The sequence below is a fragment of the Paroedura picta genome, chromosome 1 (assembly GCF_049243985.1).
Source record: "Paroedura picta isolate Pp20150507F chromosome 1, Ppicta_v3.0, whole genome shotgun sequence".
Classification (NCBI taxonomy): domain Eukaryota; kingdom Metazoa; phylum Chordata; class Lepidosauria; order Squamata; family Gekkonidae; genus Paroedura; species Paroedura picta.
In genome coordinates, this window is record NC_135369.1 from 78,898,479 (window position 1) to 78,916,919 (window position 18,441).

General features: G+C 44.1%; 1 protein-coding gene across 3 annotated transcripts in view; it reads left to right on the forward strand.

Moving 5' to 3' along the window:
- SMYD3 (SET and MYND domain containing 3) overlaps positions 1-18,124 on the forward strand; it is a 440,651-nt gene extending 422,527 nt beyond the window's left edge. For all 3 annotated transcript variants that reach the window (XM_077344317.1, XM_077344327.1, XM_077344318.1), the window contains 2 exons: positions 8,247-8,355; positions 17,733-18,124. In XM_077344317.1, coding sequence (XP_077200432.1) covers positions 8,247-8,355; positions 17,733-17,849 — 226 coding nt within the window. In that variant the 3' untranslated portion in view covers positions 17,850-18,124. The remainder of the gene's footprint in view (positions 1-8,246; positions 8,356-17,732) is intronic.
- Positions 18,125-18,441: the final 317 nt, after the last annotated feature.

Below are 18,441 nucleotides of genomic sequence, written 5' to 3' on the forward strand. Positions count from 1 at the left end.
TTTTAATCTTTTTTTCCTCCCTGCATCCCTTCTCGCTGTGACTGCATGCAAGAGGCAAAAAAATGGACTACTGAGGGAACTGGATGCATTGCTGCTAGAAGGGATATGAATTAAAGAGAAATGAATCATTACAATAGGCCCTGACAGTGCTATGCTCCGGAAAACCATTATGTAAAGCATAAGGAATGATAAGAGGCCATAGCATTGTGTCTTGATTGTTTGTTTATCATTGGACATGTTTCCCACCACTCCCAGTAAGCCAGCTTGTGGCGGGTTACACAATAAAAGTATATAAGTGAGTACATAAAATCCCCATTAAAACCCAATTAAAAATTAACACAATACAAAAATACAATAATAAAACATGGCGGTAAAAATAGGCCGTGCCTTATAACAGGACAACTACCGATGGGCAACATGAGTACAACAGCTGGCCACCACCAATGATATTCTCAAGCCTAGTGGTGGATCTTACCTAGGAGGGCCTTAAAGGTCAAAAACAGAACCTTGAACCTAATCCAGGCCACAGCTAGCACCTATGTAGCTGCCTCAGCACAGTCTGGATATGGGCCCTCCAAGATGTTCCTGTGAGGACCCTAGCAGCCCCCTTTTGCACCAGCTGCAATTTCTAGGTCAGATACAAGGGCAGGCCTGTGTAGAGTGAGTTATTTGTTTGTTTTATTTTACAGTTTATGGTGGTTTGTGGTGGTTCATATCAATAAAATACAATAAAATCCCCATAAAAACCCCAACAACCTCAGCAACAGAAACAGCAGATGGAGATCTGCTTAAAAACTGATCCCAGATATTTCCAGTCCCACTGTGCAGCCAATGGACCCCGCTGATGACCATTAAGCGGGATGACCCGTGGGATGTAGTTACAGAAATCAATTCTGTAAGCAGCCATTTCCAGAGTAAATAGTGTCATGTTATGGATATCTGGGTAAAGGCAAGAAGAAAGACAAAACTATCAATGCCTGAATTAGGGCCATTCCGCACCGGGATCCATGTAGCAAATTGTTTGCTGAACGAAAAATCACCATTTTAAATAGTGGAATTCGTCGTTATGCATACCTGCCTTTGTAGTGGAATCCAGTTGCGTTTCTATCGTTTCCCACAGGGTTCCGGTCTCGGCAAAAATAGCTAGAAAGGAAGCGCTATTGCTTAGCTGTGTCCCGCCCCTGGCCGTCAAGCAGCCAATGGGCGGCCGTTATCATGCTCCCAAACAGCCCCTTTCCCTTTAAGGAAGTTTTTAAAAAACACACACACACACACCCGTTGCAACGAATATGCATTGATTCGTTGCAACTGAGAGACCCATCCAGCTAGCAGGTGATGTTTGAGCTGCCATTTCATCGTTGCCACGCTCCCCCCAAGTGAAAAAAAAATCCCCCCCCACGGGCACGATTTTCGGCCGAAAACAGTGTGAAAAATAAAGTGAAAATAAACCAGCAAACGGGCCTCTGCAATGCTTGTGCTTGGTAACTTTAAACAGAGGGACTGCAGCCGGGGAAGCCTCACTGGGTAAACGAAGGCTTGCCGGTGCGTTGATCTCTGCTCGCTCGGAGAAAAAAAAAATGGCGATCGCTTCGCCGGAAGATCAGAGGAGAGAGCCAGGGGGAGGGACTTTGCAGAAACTGCAACAATGGTAACGCACAGAACTTTCCCGCTGTTGCAGATTGGTTGCAGGAGTGTAGCGTTTTCCGGAGGGTGAATCCACTTTTTGGGATTTCCCTGAAAGCACTACAACGAAGCGCTTTTTGCGGATCGGTTTCAGGAGTGTTGCAGATTGTCAACGACGTTGTGCATAATGGCAAAACTGTAGCGATTTCAATTAGTAACCATTGTGCTATTTTGGACGAATGCGGAACGGCCCTTAGATTCTACTGCAGAGCAGGTAGAGGTAGTCCATGTACATGGGGCCTGGAGCTCTCCAGCAATTACAACTTATCTCCAGACTCCTGAGCTCTGGAGAAAATGGCTGTTTTAGGAGTCTTTGGTAGGGATGGACACAAGCCTAAAAATACTTGTTCATTTTGGGGGTCTTGGCAGCCCCTAATCAAACCCTGGACTGAGCCAAGAATGCCCTGAACTAACTAGTTCTGATCACTTCTTTTACTCCCTTGCCCCTCCACTGTGATGGTTCGCAGCTGTTTAAACAGTGGGGTAGATGCTGTTTCTGTAACCAACTTGTGAAATAGTTTACAATCATTTAAACCTAACAAGTCAGGCTGTGAGGTTTAAATGGTCCGAACAGCTGAACTGGACAAAAGTCCAGTAAGTGTTTGGGGAAGTTGACCTCCCTACACATCATTGTGGGCATTCTAAACCAGGCCAAGTTCATGCTGAAACCAGTTCATGCCCATCCCTAGTCTTTGACACTGTATCATGTTGAAGTCCTTCTTTTCCCTTCCTTACACCCTACCTTCCCCAGGATCCACCCCCAAATCACCAGGAATTTCCCAACTTGGAATTGGCAACCCTAATCCTATGTATTAAACTATAAACCCAAATATAGCCAAGAATAATAAGGAGGGATAACTGTCACCAAAGCCTCCTCGCATTGGGGCTAGGGAAGGTCCCAGCACAAAGCTTCAATTTTGCCCAAGTTGGTACTTGGAACTCCTCTGAACTTAAAAGTTGCCCATGGAATGGTCATGGCAGAGGACTTCAGCACAAGTTGGCAGAAGTAATGCGTGAATCTGTCTCCCAGTTCTAAGTGTCCTGTCCTCTGTATTGGACTAGCGCTCACTGACTTCTCTTCAAAATGTTTGCTCCTTGGTGGCCTCTTGCCTCAGTTGGCAAGTCATGTACAAACAACTGTGTATGGATGTCATAGAATGTCATCATTAGTTATATTCGTATTAAATTTAGGGGCGCTATTGGATTATTTGACGGCTTCCATTCTGGAATTCTTATAATATTTCATGTTTTAGCCTCTAATTATACCTGACTAGGAACTGGATTCCCTTGTGCTGCACAAATCTCTCAATGTATATTTGGGCTATAACTGGGTGTTGCCCCAACTAATGTTGGCGGTAGCCCCAGTGGCCCCAACATAGTGAACTCAGGTGCCAAATAAGAACCGGGATGGTGGTCAGCTTCTTGTGTCCACTGTTTCTTTGCCTAAATCTTTTAAAATTTCACCAACAGATTAAAGCTTTAATTTTCTTGGCAATCTGTGCTGCTAATCAGCTTAATGTATTGTTAACAAATGTAACTGAATTGTCTAATTTTTGATAGCTGAGCAATGAAGATAAACAGAAGAAAGTCGTAGCACTCTGCCCATTCCCCAAGAGCTATACGTTGTACATTTCCCCAGGAATGTTGTCCAGCGGATGTGCCTGCACAAAGATGTTCTAATAATTTAACAGTTTTATTACAGAAAATAATACTAAACAAGCTATTTCACGTGTCAGGTTTAAAGCTTGTGAAAAGCAACTAAACACACACATAAGACCAGTACATAAATCAACTCAATAAAACAGCTTTGTAAATATTTATGTACTCCATGCTCTCAGTTTCATGCCTGCTTCATTTACCTTCACCTCTTAAATTTCCTTTCTCTGTATAGTTTATAGCTGTAAGTGGATTTGGTTGTCTGCCTGACATTGCTTAATTACTCACTGCTTACTCTAGCATCACATGCCATAATCCTAAATCTTTCCAAAGTCTGATGGTGTTAGGAATGGGATGCACTTATTAAACTCGTCTCAATAGAACTGTTGTAGAGTAATGGAGGAGTGTTCTGAAGGATGAATTTACTCACTGGTTACCACTCGTATCTTCCTTGTTTCAAGCACACTGCAGATGAGCCCATTGCAGCCTACAGTTCTACCACGCATCTGCACCTTAAATTCTGCTTACTTGACAGGATACTACAGAGAACCAGGCTATCCCGAGAGAACACACTTCAAAATAGTTTGTTCTTCAGCATGGACTTGGGGTTAGGAAGCCAGCCAGAGATTGTACCATATGAACTTATTGCTGGGTGGTACAGCTGAGGGGTCCCCAATCTTTTTGAGCCTGTGGACATCTTTGCAGTTCTGATATAGGATGGTGAGCGCAGCTCCAGAATGGCTACTGCTGAAGATGGCTGTCCCTTCTGACACACAGTGAAAATCTTTGTGCTCTGATGGTAGCTCTTCCCAAGGAAGTGGGAAGCCAATCAAATATCTAATGGTCAGTCAAAAACTTGGTGGGCAAAAAACCCACCAGGCCCCACCATTTTTCTTATCTGGAAAGTTATTTGCAAGCACCTTGGTACCCATGGGCACCACACTGAGGATTCTTCTGCTTCTAGGCCATGGAATTGGATCAGGAATTTAGGAAACCTGCATCTAAATCCTTTTGTTACCAGAGTCACTGAATAGCCTTTAACAGATCACTGTTTCAGCCTTAGCTGCATTTCCCTCCATGTCTTTATCTTCTGGGGAGTTGTAAGAGGGTCTAGGAATTGAAAGGAATGCAGGAAAGCTCCACATTGCATGCCCAGTCCCTTTTGTGCCTGGGTGCCTGGGTAGAAACCATAGTAATAAAGGATCACACCTTTGATATAGAAGTACTAGATGTGTAGAATATAAGGCAGAATATAATTGACAGAATATAATGCGGTTTCTGAACATCTTGCTCTCTTTAGTCACAACTTCAGTTCACTTGTTAGCCTGGTTTCCTCTTCTGAAATAAGTTTAATCCTGAATACTGAAGGTGGAGAACAAAATGTCCTTCCTCTCTCTGAAGCATTAAAAGAGGCTGCCAATACAGCTAGGAGTGCTTTGATTTTGAACATCAATTGTGGGTTAGCAGTTTATAAAATGCAAGAAGAGCTGCTTTATAAACCCTTTCACTACCTCAAAGTGGCTTACAGACACCTTCCTCACTGCACAACAGACACCCTGTGAGGTAGGTAGGGCTGAGAGAGCTCTAAGAAAACTGCTCTCTGAGGTGAGAACAGCTCTAAGAGAACTGTGGCTAGTCCAAGGCCACCCAGCTAGCTGCATGTGGAGGATTGGGGAATCAAACCCAGTCCTCCAGATTAGAGTCTGCCACTCTTAACCACTGCACCATGCTGCCCCTCTATTGTCTGCAAAATAGCTATAGCTACTATGTCTGGAAGATCAGACCCAAAGTAAACCGGCCAAGCAAACTGGAGTATTGCAGTAGCTAACAGTGAGAAATGGAACGCTCCCAGTTCAAACTGTACAAAGATTTGGCAACCCCTTTTTTTGTCAGCTTCCCATTTGCAGTATGGAGTAACAATACTAACCAATCTTTCAAATAGTAAGATCATGTTTAACATATACCTTGAACATTCTAATGATGCTCTGATTATGACATTAGCATTAATAATGTGAGATGTATGCCTTTGGTGCTTCTCCACATATATTTTTCACAAGGAGGGAAAGCAAATTCAGAATTAGCCCTATATGCCGTGACATACTTCAGGCATGGAATTTGAGACAGCAGTGAAACCAAACTTGAAACTAATGTGTGCATCGACAGGATGAAAATAGCCTAAAAATTTTATGTTTTCTTTTGCACTCATTTACCTGGGCTAGTATTCCCTATTAATTGCTTTGCCATTGCTACTGATTTATATTCACAAGGAGATGAAGACAGTGCTAAGCTGCATAGCTGAAGCCAAAGGAACACATGTAATGCCCTGGTGTCACTAATTACTTACAATATGTACTGGAAATGTCATAGTTTTAAAGGCAGTCACTTTGTGGTTGCCCAGATTGGTACAGAGGTCTAAAACATACACTATAAGTTTCATTCAACAATGGAAAATAATGCATTTGATCAGAGAGTCAAAACACCTTTAATGCATAACAAACAGCCAAATCATAGAAAAAGTAGCTAAATACCAGAAGATCAATTATACTATACAGATCTAAGCTTGTCCCTTTCCCATTGACAAACAGTGACTCTCAGCATATTCCCAAGCACATCGGCAACTTTAGCAAGCTTGGTAAAATCCCTTTCACATAGCATTAATTTTATTTTAAAGAATTTAGATCTGCATCTTGAATCTAAATCTGTCAAATAATCCTGAATTAAAGCTTGTTGGTCCAAAAAGGTTGTACTAATTAATATGGATTAATGTGTTCAGGACTTCGCATCATATAGACCAGTGGTCCCCAACCTTTTTATCACTAGGAACCGGTCAATGCTTGACAATTTTACTGAGGCCCGAGGGGGGTAGTCTTTTGCCGAGGGACGTCGACACCACCTGAGCCCCTGCTCCACTTGCTTTCCTGCCGGCACCCCTGACTTCCCAGCACCTGCTGGGGGGCGCTGCCAAAAGCAGCTGCGCAGTGTCATGCACAGGGGGAGCCCCAGCCATGGCAGCCGCTGGAGAGCACCAAAGGTGAGCCGGTGGCAGAGTGGCAGGGCAGCCCTTGAGGTAGCAGTCAGGGAGGAGGACGAGGAGGAGCTGCAGCTCGGTACCGACTGATCTACGGACCGGTCCCGGTCCCCTGACTGGGGGTTGGGGACCACTGATGTAGACAATACCTTTCTGATGCACGGACTTGGTAGAACTTTTCCCCTGACACAGTTGAGATGAGAGTGTTTACTCTTGCCAGTAAAATTCTCGATAAATTGGAGTCCAACAAGTATAAATACGCTGGTGAGGCTTTATAAGTTGACAGGATAGCCCAGGACAGGGGGGAGCAAGTGAAACATGGGGTAGAGTTCAGCATTTGAATTTCCATGTCCTCTAATCTCTGTGAAATTGTTTTAAGTATATATGTCAAAAGCAACACAATGTCTAAACCAATACTTTTAATAAGTTTAAATAGAATTCTATAGTACCAAGTAGAGAAATAAGGATTACTTAGTAGGTCACATATCAAGCTTTCTGAATTGGCCGAGGTGGGTATTTGATCAACAATAATCAGTTCTTGCTAGCAATTCTGTCTGCCAGTTAACAAAATGTTTTGTTATAGAAACAAGGGAGGGGTGGACTTCGAAATTCCACTTACATGATGTCAGCCATTTTCTACAAAATTCAGTAGCCACCATCTGGAAATGGTGGCCTCTGCTACGTGCATACATCAAAATGACTTCACTGGTCTATAGTATTATAGGATAGGATATTGGAAGGAGTAGATAGGATGCAGAAAGGATACTAGCACAAGAGGTTTGGGCTGCCTCCTTTGCTCCTGTCACAGGCACTACAGCTTTTACCTGTCGAATGGGGCAGAAATTCAGTAGGCGAGTCTACAGATAGTGTCATCTTCACGTCCATTCATTGTCAGTCCCTGTCAGGGAAAGAGAGCACAGTGTCAGGACTGACACTGAATGGACGTAAGCAAGTGAAGATGACACTATCTGTAGACTCGCCTATTGAATTTCTGCAGCATGCTTGCTTACGTCATAATTAGTTGACTGCGGTGTTTGGGGTTGCTTTATCTTCTTGTTTATTTCTGTGAATTATCTATACCTTCAGCTGCCCTTTGTCCCCAAGATAAACTGTACATAATTCATTCATTCTCTCTGTGGCTCATTATTGTTTGAGTGATCATAAACGGTATTTTGTGAGGAGGTGGCCGATAAAATCATTTGAGCACAAAGAATCCTGGAGAGTGCAACTTTCAGATTCTGTTGAATTTCATGAATCTCAAGGGCAATATACACAATTTTTAGTATAAATAATTTCCATATCAATATTCACTTGACAGAGGGCCAGTCCATCTGCATCATCTGATTTTTTATCCCTTTATATCACTTTATTTCTTTAATGTGCAGCCGAATTAACTCTACTGCAAAACATAAATATATTGATTTATCTCTCATTACTCTTGCAAGTTTTCAAATGGACCCCATCAGGTGGACATACCTACACTATTCTCTGTCCAAGAATGGGAATTTGGGCTCCATACTGAAAATCTCCTGTGAAAATAAAATCTCTGGAGTGCTACTGAGACGGAAAGCCTCTTTGTTTAACACTAAGTGCAGTCAGTGCTATTGTATCGCCTAACGGAGGCATTCAAATTAATCCCACCCCTGTCACTTTCTAACAGGAGAATGTAAAAGCTCTTCTGTGGGACAGGAAATAATAATTTCTTCATTTTCCTCAGTATTTCACGCTCCTCTGTACTGCAGCTAATTTTCTCTGAACACCTTATTAAAATTCAGAATGATTTTGCAGATCCATCCTAATAGCTCTCCACTGAGGCCAGAGCTGTGAAGGCAAGATCTGACAATGATGCTGTGATTTTTCTCTCCTCCATGTTTTCTAGGTTTTACTATTCTGGATTCCATCCTTTGAGAGCTGTCCAGCTGATGCGAGTGGCCAAATTGCAGTATAGTCAAGACATGATTCCTGAGGCCCTGGGGACCTTGAAGCAGGTCAGTTATCCCACTGTGGGGGCTGCCATTTTCCCTTTCCTTAATTCCTAGCTCATCATCTGGGCAAGTATTTTCCACCCCCTCTAGCTCATCTCCTCCCCCACTTTTTAAATGATGGGCTCTAGTTCTCACTCCATTTTAGCTGCACTGTCTCCTTAGGCAACAGCTTCAAAGTGAGGTGACGGGTCATGGCTGCTTGCACCATTTCCAGGGCTGACTTCCTTTAATATCAGTTGTTAGTAATTACTGTTCAGTTGCTAGGGGGCATCATTAATCACCTCCTAACCCTGAATGGCAAATAGCTATTAAGCTGGAGGAAGGAAAGACTCTTTCAGTGCCTTATTCTATTTCTCATCCTCATTCTTGTGTATCTGTAATGGCTTCGCATCTAGTTGAATGGGGGAAAACAGAATAAAGAACATAAAGAAACATACCCCACTGTGTGTGGACATAGGCAAGGCATGCCCTTGTAGTAATGCTTATGGCACCAATACGAAGTAGAATCGTACTGGAAGTCAAAATTCTCTGTTCTTTCAAACTCTGGGGCTGATACCATGTAATAAACAGCTGAAAACGGTGGGGAGGGGTAGAAGGGATCATGAATGGATGGGTTGGTGTCATTAAAGGATGATTCCTAAATGGTGGAGTTTGAGAAATGTTGTGATCCAGCACTGATCATGACAACAAAATCTGATTTTCAGCAGAAATTTTTGGGCCACCTAGGATGAACCCTCTATTTGCCAGATCCGTTCTTGAAAACTTGCGTAAGGAATTCCAGTGGATTTTAAATTTGCAATGACAGAAGTCGCTGTGAATGTAAGGCAATAGTAGTTGTACCACATTTAGCATGGTCAACTTTGCAAGAGGCATTATAGTGGCATCAAGTGCAAAATGGGTTTTAGGATCATCAAAAAAGTTTGTCAAAGTTAAGTCTTCTTAGTATTTCTCATTATTTCTGAGCAGATTCAGATTAATAAAGTGTACTATGAATAAAGCATGTGATTTATTACATTATTACGTGACTGATGCTCATTGTATTTATTGGAAACTCTAATCTGAAGAATCAGGTTTCATTTCCTCCAGGGTACCATGAAGCTGCAAAACAAGATGAGTTAACATTCAGCTGACCCCTGGTTTAGTGCTCAGTCTTACCACTTGTCAGTTGACCCCAAGGTCAACTTGTAAAATGTAAACTGCCCTTAATCCTCGGGGCAGGGCAGCTTATACATCTATAACCGTTCCGTAGGAGTGGTATAAATAAAGCCCTAAGGGATCTGTGGGTGGAGAAAGGGGCGGGGCGAGTCCATGATAAAAACTCAAGAGGGGCCAATCGGGAGCTGCGCGCTGGCTCCCAATTGTCCCCTCTGCCCACTACCTGCATTTTGAGGCTATCGAGCCTCCCGACCCCTCCACCCCCAACTCTCACCTCCACCGCGCCAGTCTGAACTGCCTCGGCCGGGAGGGGGGTGGGGGAACAAGCTTCGCCGCAGGGAGAGGAACAGGGACGCCGTGTCGGAGATCCAACAGTCCTGCTCCTTTCCTCGCACTGAAGCCATGGCCTCAGCTGGGAGGGGGGCAGGGGGGGCTGTCCCTTTAAAACCGCCAGGAGAATTTTTTGCTATGAGGCCCCTTTACAGAGGAAAACAAAAAGGAGCTGACAAGCTTTCTGCTTGCCCTGGCAACGCCACTTCCTCCTCGGCACCACAATGCGAAACGGAAGTCCAAGACCTGCCCTTACTTAGCATGAGGAGAGCTGCTGAGGAGTCTCCCGCCACCTCTGGCCTCTCTTGGTGTGGCCGCAAGGATACAGCGCGAGCTGTGCGCCTGACTGTCAGCCGTTGGAAGGAGCCGCGTCTCTCCCGCCTCCAGCTCGCCATTGCTGCGTGACGTCATGGCCCGAGCGGACGCGCCCGCATTACTTGGGTTTCAGCCCATGCAGAGCATGTGCAGTAAAGGGGTTTCTCGCCGGAAAGGACCCGCTTAAGGGCGCCGTGCCATTGAAGGCATGGAGGGGGACAAGGTGACTGTTTTTGCAGCAAGATGGTACGTGTGGGGCTTTCCGTGGGGGGATGCAGCCCTTTCTTTTCAGTCTCGTGTGTGCCATTTATAGATGTGATAATGATCTCTTCATATGTGTGCAGTTAAATTTTATATATGGTGTGCAGACTGCATTTAACACCATGTAATAGGAATTGAGAGATGCATACGGCTCCATCGCCGTGTATACTCTTCCACCCTTACAATAAGTTCATGATCGATGTCTTCGTCCCCCCTCGCCTTTCAAATCATAACAATACATGAGGCAAAATACCTCAACATGTGCAAAGCTTGCAGCCTCCTGGGTGGTGACAAGGCCAGTCACGCGGGGTGGGGGATCGCCTGTTGGGCTGCAAGGGGCCCGTGGGCAGGAGAGGGGATGCTAGCGCCCATTGTATTTTCCGATACAATGGGCTTTAAATCTAGTCTGAGATATAAATCAGGTCAACCCTCCTTTCTCAAAGAGGGATCAGTCCCAGCAGTTTGTCTGAATGGAATTAAGTCTGCCGGGCTCAGCTCCTGCTCGCTCCCCCACCCCCCACTGCTGCCTTTGGAACCTAGAAGTTCTTCAGGTCTTGGAATTTCCATTGCCTGCATTTGGATTGTCTCCTTAAGCAGCTTAATAGATTATCTATAAATCCAATAAATAAATAAATAAATCTAGGCAACAAGACCTTGTAATTATGGGTGATTTCCTTGATGTATGCTGGGAAACAAACTCTGTTAAGTGTCCTGAGTTGGGCCTGCCTGCCTGACAATTTCATTTATCAAATGATGGAAGAACCTACAAGAGGCTCAGCCATACTCTACTTAATACTGACCAACAGGCGAGAGCTGGTGGATGGGGTGAAGAAGGTGGGGACCTGGGGGGCGGGGTTGGGAGGAATGACCATGTCCTCCTGGAAATTCTTATACGATAGGGGACCAAGGAAGTTCGTAGTCAGACGTGTTTGTTAGACTTTCGTAGAGAAGACTTTAATAAATTCAGAGACATGATGGGAGTCATCCCATGGACCAGAATGCTGGAAGAGAAAGGAGCAAGTGATGGATGGGCTCTCTTTAAACAAGAGCTATTGCATGCTCAAGCCATGCCTATTCCAGCAAGATGGAAACATGGTAAGGGATCCAAGAAGTCTATTTGGGTGAACAGAGAACTTCAGGAGCAGCTAAGGAAGAAAAAGGAAATGTTCAAGAAATGAAGGAAAGGACTAAAGAAGAGTATCTGTGGGTTACTAGGCACTGCAAAGAGGCCAAAGCTGGGAGTGAACTGAGACTGGCCAGGGAAGATGGAGAAACTCTGACAGAGGAAAGACAGAAAGTGGAAAGGCTCTTTACCTATTTTGTATCTTCCCAGAAGAATATGGACACATCTAGGGATGGTAGTAGGAAAGAGTGTCTGGGTGGCAGGTTGACATGGACAGAGAGGTTGCCGAGAGACACCTGGCTGCACTGGATGAGTTCAAATCCCCTGTGCTGGATGGTTTGCATCGAAGAGTGCTCAAAGAACTTTCTAGAGAGCTTGTAGAACCCTTTCATCTCATTTTTAGGACCTCTTTGAAGATTGGAGGGGTTTCAGAAGACTGAAGGAAAGTGAATGTTATCCCAGTCTTCAAAAAGGGAGGAGAGATGACCTGGGAAACTGCAGGCCAGTGAGTCTGACCTCAATTGTAGGGAAGATAATGGAGCAGATTTTATTGGGGGTGATTTGCAATCATCTGGAGAACAGAGTGCAAGGAGGGGAGCAGCAGAGTGCCATAGGACTCAGTATTAGATCCAATACTTTTCGATATTTTTATCAGTGATCTGAACAAGGGTGTAGGGAGACTTCTCATTAAATTTGTGGCTGACATCAAATTAGAAGGAGTAATGAACACCCAGAAGATATAGAGTTCAACAAGATCTGAACTGGAAAAGTGGGCAAATGAGAACAAGATGCAGTTCAATAGCTGCAAAAAGTTCAGGTATCAAATTAAGCTTCAAAAAAGCATGTATAATGGATGGGAGATACACTTCTGGATATCAGTGTGTGTGAATGTGATCTTGGGGTACTTGTGGACTGTAAGCTAAATATGAGCAGACAATGTGATGCGGTGGTAAAGAAGGCAAATGCAGTCTTGGGCTGTATCAACTGGGGCATTACATCAAAATCACAAGATGTCATAGTCCCACTGTATGCCACATTTTTCAGAACCTACCTGGAGTACTGTCTGCAGTTCTGGAGGCCTCACTTCAAAAAGAACATAGACAAACTGAGAGGGTTCAGATGAGGACCAAGTCCTATGAGGAAACGCTGAGGGACTTGGGAATGTTGAGCCTGGAGAAGAGCAGGCTGAGAGATGATTGCTGTCTTTAAGGGCATTTCTGCATGCAGGGAATGCAGAGTGACAGCTGCCAAAGGTAGATGGCGTATTCCAGCCCCTCTAGATGACTTTGCCTACCTCCAGCAGCTGGCTTGCTATATCCGCCATTTTAAGCCGCGATAGGGGAAATCCCAAAAAGTGGATTCACCACCTGGAAAAGCGTGATCCCCCTGTAAACAACCCACCCGCATAAAGCGGGAAGAAGGTTTGGAGGGGGACACACACTTTAGCCTATGTCCCACTCCCACCCTCCTCCCTCCATTCCCTGCCAAGCAAAGGTGGCACACACACACCCCGGCATTGCAAACAGCATAATTCTCATTAGGTGTTCCTACCTCCGTGCTGCCTTCCCATTCTCTTCAGTTCACAGATTCCCATCCTATCCACTGCTCTCTTCCCCCTCCGCCCACCACCCCGCTGTGGAGGCAGGGCCCAGCGTATGACTTACTGGAGAGGGAGAGAAGGCGTCTGGGGTCACTGGACTGACATGGACAGTCGGGGACTGGTGTAGCAGCAGGGTGAGGGGGGGAAAGAGAGCAGTGGACAGGACAGAGATCTGCGGACCAAAGAGTATGGGAAGGCTGCTATTTGTAAGGTTGTCAGAGGAGGACAGGGAGTGGTTCCTGTTGGCAGCAGAGCATAGGACTTGCGGTAATGGGTTTAAACTATATGGAGAACAATATCAACTACATATCAGGGGGAAATCTTTCACAGAGTTCAGCAGTGGAATTGACTGCCTAAGGAGGTGGTTAGTTTCCCCTCACTGACAGCCTTCAAGCAGGAGCTGGACAGATACTTATCTTGTAGGCTGATCCTGGGTTGAGCAGGGGGTTGGACTAGATGGCCTGTATTGCCCCTTCCAACTCGATGATTCTATGATCTTCAGTCGCTTCCTATGGAGCTTGGCCTGGATTGTACATGTGGGCTCCTTGGGCTGCCGACTGGCTTCTGTCAAATCCTAACCATTTGATACCTGAACTTTGCAGGATCCTGATTTTAAAAGTGCATTTCAGAAAGACTCAGATCAATCTGCTAGTGGAATGAGCCCCATGAGCCCACTGTACCCCAATGTTACAATATTCCACTGATAAAGTTATTTTAGTCATTTGTGTGATTAAGTCTCTACCATGGTGGATAGAGTCTGGAGGGTAGCTGTGTTAGTCTGAAGTAGCAGAACAAAATTTGAGTCCAATGGCACCAGTAAGATCAAGGAAGCTTTATTCAAGTTGTAAGCTTGCATTTGCAAGCACATTTCTTGCAGAAGAATCTGAAGAACTGTATGGTTGCACGTGAAAGCTCATACCTTGAATTTTGTAGAATCACTGGTATTGGAGTCTTTGAATCATTTGTGATGTCATATTTATATTAGAAATCCTAAATAACAAGTCAGATGCCTATATTCTCCTCCTGTTGCTTCACAAACATAAATGAGACCTCTGCCCATTTTATCTATCTTTTTTCGTCTACTGTTTTAAACTGTGAAGATGCTGGCAGGGGCTCATTGGAATTGTAGTCCATGAACATCTGGAGGACCACAGGTTGACTACTCCTGGTGTAGTGCATGATTAGTTTCAAAATGCAACAGCAGGGTTCATGTTAGGTCTTTTTTTTCAGTTTAAAAAAGGGTTCCCAAACAGAAAACACAGACTATACTATAACATGGATAGATTCTAAGTAAATCCAAATTTACAACAATAAATTACGCTGTCTGATGTAAGCTCGATATCTTGTATCTTGCCTCCCATTCTCCACTGATTCCCCAGAATGGGGAAAGCACGAGGCAATGTAAATATGAAGCCTTTCTGCTCCAGAATGGCACTTCAACCATTGTAGTTCATTTCACTTGAACACATTCTTCTCAGCTTGCCTGTGGATTATTAGCTGCATGTGCGATTAAAGTAAAATAAGTGTGACTTTCTAGGCATTTGTCCTTCCTTTGCCATCTCTAACAGGCATTCATTTTAATCAAGGGAAAAAGGAGAAACAGAAATTATTCCCCTACTATTCTGCCCTTCACTTTGTAGGCTATCAGCATGATGAAGTCTGCTTCCTCCTTTCATCATGATTGAGTGGTACAGCAGTGCATTTGCATACTGTTCTGATGTTAGGCACCCAGTGCAAATCAGACACAAATGAATATGCTGGACTTTCCTGGTCGTTCAGAGGCGTATGCATACTGATTATCTAATGAGAGGTTTTGTTTTTTTTTACTGAAAAACTATGGCCTAAGAACATTTGCTTGGGAATAAGACTCACTGAATAAAGTGAAATTTACTTCCAAGTTAGGGTTGCCAGGTGCCACCACACAGTGCAGAAGGGTTGTGTGTTCTGGGAGCTCCCCACACACGCACATACACTCACCAAACCCCAGAAGAGTGCCTGGCATGCTGGTGTCACCTGGAAGTGATGTCAGTACATCAGAGACATAGGGGGCAATGCTCCGGCTTTGGGGAAAATTGATGGTAAAAAGTCATCCTCATACCATAGAGTTGCCCCAAATCCAGATAGTCAACCCCCTCCCTTCTGGGTGACTTCAGCATGTTGGGACATTGTTTCTGGTCCCGGTGAGGGCAGGGGGAAGCGGGAGTCCCTGGGGAGCGAGCATCACTGCGAAAATGACTTTTTTGATGGGGATTTCTCCCTGCTTTCTGAAATCCCCCAAGCAGGGGGAGCGATGCCAACGTGGGGGTTCCCTCAGCCCCTATTCCAAGTAGATCTGTTTAGGATTGCTCAGGCTTGGGATATCCTGCTTTGATTTGTGTGCCCCAAATATTTTTTTTCATAATAACTCTAAATCCTTAAATAATGAGAGAAACTGTTGGCTCCAGGAACTCAACAATTAGCGTTGTTGAAACTGCGATTTCATAGAATTAAATTGGAATTGTTTCTGTGTTACTGAATTGTTACTACCATTGAAATATTTACATTGGTGTGTTACTGCACATGTGGTTGTGGTTTGGTTTGGTTTTCTGCATAACCCTTATACAAGGGCAACCTATCAATTATACTAAATGCCTGGCAGTGCCTGAAAGAGGATGTTATGTATTTAGTTCTCTTTGCCCCCTCTATGCATGAGGCAAGGGTCATTTGAAATTTTTATTTTGTTTTCTGCAAATATTGATTTTTGAATTTATGATTCGCAAACCACTTTAAGCCACAAGGAAAGGCAGGATTTAAATATTTTTATTAATCAATGCAATGTCTAGTAAAACTTCATCTGTGTCCTACTATTAAAATGATCTGTATTTCTCCCCTTATACTCCATATAATTGATTATCATTTGCATGGGAAGGGGGCACCGTGATGAAATTATATGGGAGATTTTGCTAAATACCATGGATTGTTTTCTTGGTTCTCTTTTGTTCTCCAACTTCCGAATCAGGATCACAAAGAGGTGGAAGAGACCACAAAGGACCATCCAGTCCAGCCCTGCACCTTCCCAGGGTCTTAAAAAACACACCTGGATGTTCATCTAATCTCCTCATAAAACTTTCCAACAAAGGAGACTCCACAACCCTCTGAGGCAGCATATTCCACCCATGAACAGCCCTCACCTTCAGATAATGCTTTCTCATATTGCAGAGGAACCTCTTTTCCCATAATTTGAATCCATTGCTCCTAGTCCTTGTCTTTAAAGTTGCAGTAAACAAGTTTGCCCCCTTTTTGACATATCTATCTTTAACATTAGCAATCCCCAACCTGTGGGCTGCGGACCACATGTGGTCCGTCGACTAACTGGAGGTGGGCCGCGAAGGACGCCTTCTCCCTCCCCCCCCCGGGCCCTTTACTTCATCCACAATCCGGCAGGCGCACATGGGACTATCTCATTGCAGAGAAACAAGCTCAGGGTTCCCATTGATTTGTCATTGTCATGAGTTAAAATTTCCATGAAAATAAAATGTTGCTTATGTTCATTGTTGTGGCGTGTCTGTATCTTATTTTGAAGGGATGTTTAAACATTACCATAGCGACCAGAGTCATAGAGCGTTAGGGCAGTGGGCCTCAGTAAAATTGTCAAGCGTTGAGTGGTCCCCAGTGATAAAAAGGTTGGAGACCACTGTTTTACATAATTAAACACAGCGCTCTTTCAGTCCAAGCAATACCTCTCTTAATTTCTTGCCTGGGCTTCAATTATAAATACAAAAGACCTGGTGAAAAGATTAAGAATGTTAATGGTTTAAGCATTGTTGAAAACTTTTATACTGCAGTCTCTGCCAAGCTGACAGACAATAAACCATCTGTTCTACTTAATATTTCTGGTAAGGGCTTGGAGGAGGAGCTGGTCTCATGGCTCAAGTGCCACTCAGAGCTTAACACCCACTCAGGGTGGCTGTCCTACCCCCTGAGTGCCTCCTTCTCTAACCGGCTTGCCTGTCTGTCCAGCGGGCCACCCAATTGCCTTCCATCCCCCATCCAGAGCACCCCCTCCTCTTTCTACTTTCCTCTAAGGGTCGGAGGCTGCAGATCTCTGCTGCATGAGAGCTGTCCCTGCCAATGAGTTCCCTGCAGCCTGCAACCTTTCCAGGTCCTTGAGGGAGGAAGAGGCCATCTGCAGAGTTCTTCCACCACCACCCCAATCTAGTGCCCATTTTATTCCTGAATGCAACAGGCTTTGCCCACAAGCAACATAACAGTGAAGTAGCATTAAGGGCAAATTTGAAACCATGCAACAGAACTAAACCACAGCTAGGTTATTTTATAAGAAAACAATTCACAAATTAAAATATTTTCCTCAAAATCCATGTTTTTTTCCCTCTGGTTGCAAACAAACCATGAATGTAATGGAGATATAATGTGTACTACAAAATAATTCCTTCTCTTGACTGTACATATTTGATGTTCACTAGGGATGCAGGTGAAGGCTAAACAGATGCTAGGCTTTCCACAGTTACCCAGGAGCAAACCCTAAAAAGTGGATAAGGACCTACCAGCTAATACTGGAGCATGGGTTGCTTATCTTTCTTCTTTTCTTTACTGCAGGCTTACGACATCATGAAAGTGACCCATGGGGCAGAGCACAGCTTAGTGCAAGACTTGATGATGCTTAAGGAAGACTGTGAAATTGTTGTAACAGACAAGAGTGGTCTACAAACCTGAAAAAATCTGTTCTGCACAGGAGAAGCCAAGAAAGGATTCTGAAGAAAGCAAATCAAGTTCTAGTCCGGCAGTGTAGTAATGAAATCTCCATGGGTCTAGCTGGGGGAGGGGAAGTGTTCTGTTTGTTATGTAGTTTCTGCCTTATTACTTCTGTTAGTTTGACACTTAATGGTTCTCTCCAGGTGCAATAAGGTGCCTGAAAAGTAATGTTAACAAAGAGACTCCGACAATTCCTGATAAAACCTTGTTCACTATTAAAAATGTAGAAAATACTATTTTGTGAGAATGATGTTTTTCATGTGTCATGGTTTTTGGGTGGTTGTGCAGTGGCCATGTTTTAGTCTGGAAAAAAACACTTTTTGTAAAAGCTACTTTGGGTCTTTGTTGGGGAGAAAAGCAGAAAGGGAAAGAGAGAGAGAGAGAGAGAGAGAGAGAGAGAGAGAGAGAGAGAGAGAGAGAGCTGTACCCCAAGGTCTCGTTCACAAACAGAAGAGTATCCCCCATCCGGTAGGCATGCTTTTCATTTTTCTGACCCAGATGCAGAACTTTACACTTATCTTTATTAAATTGCATCTTGTTCTCATTTGCCCAT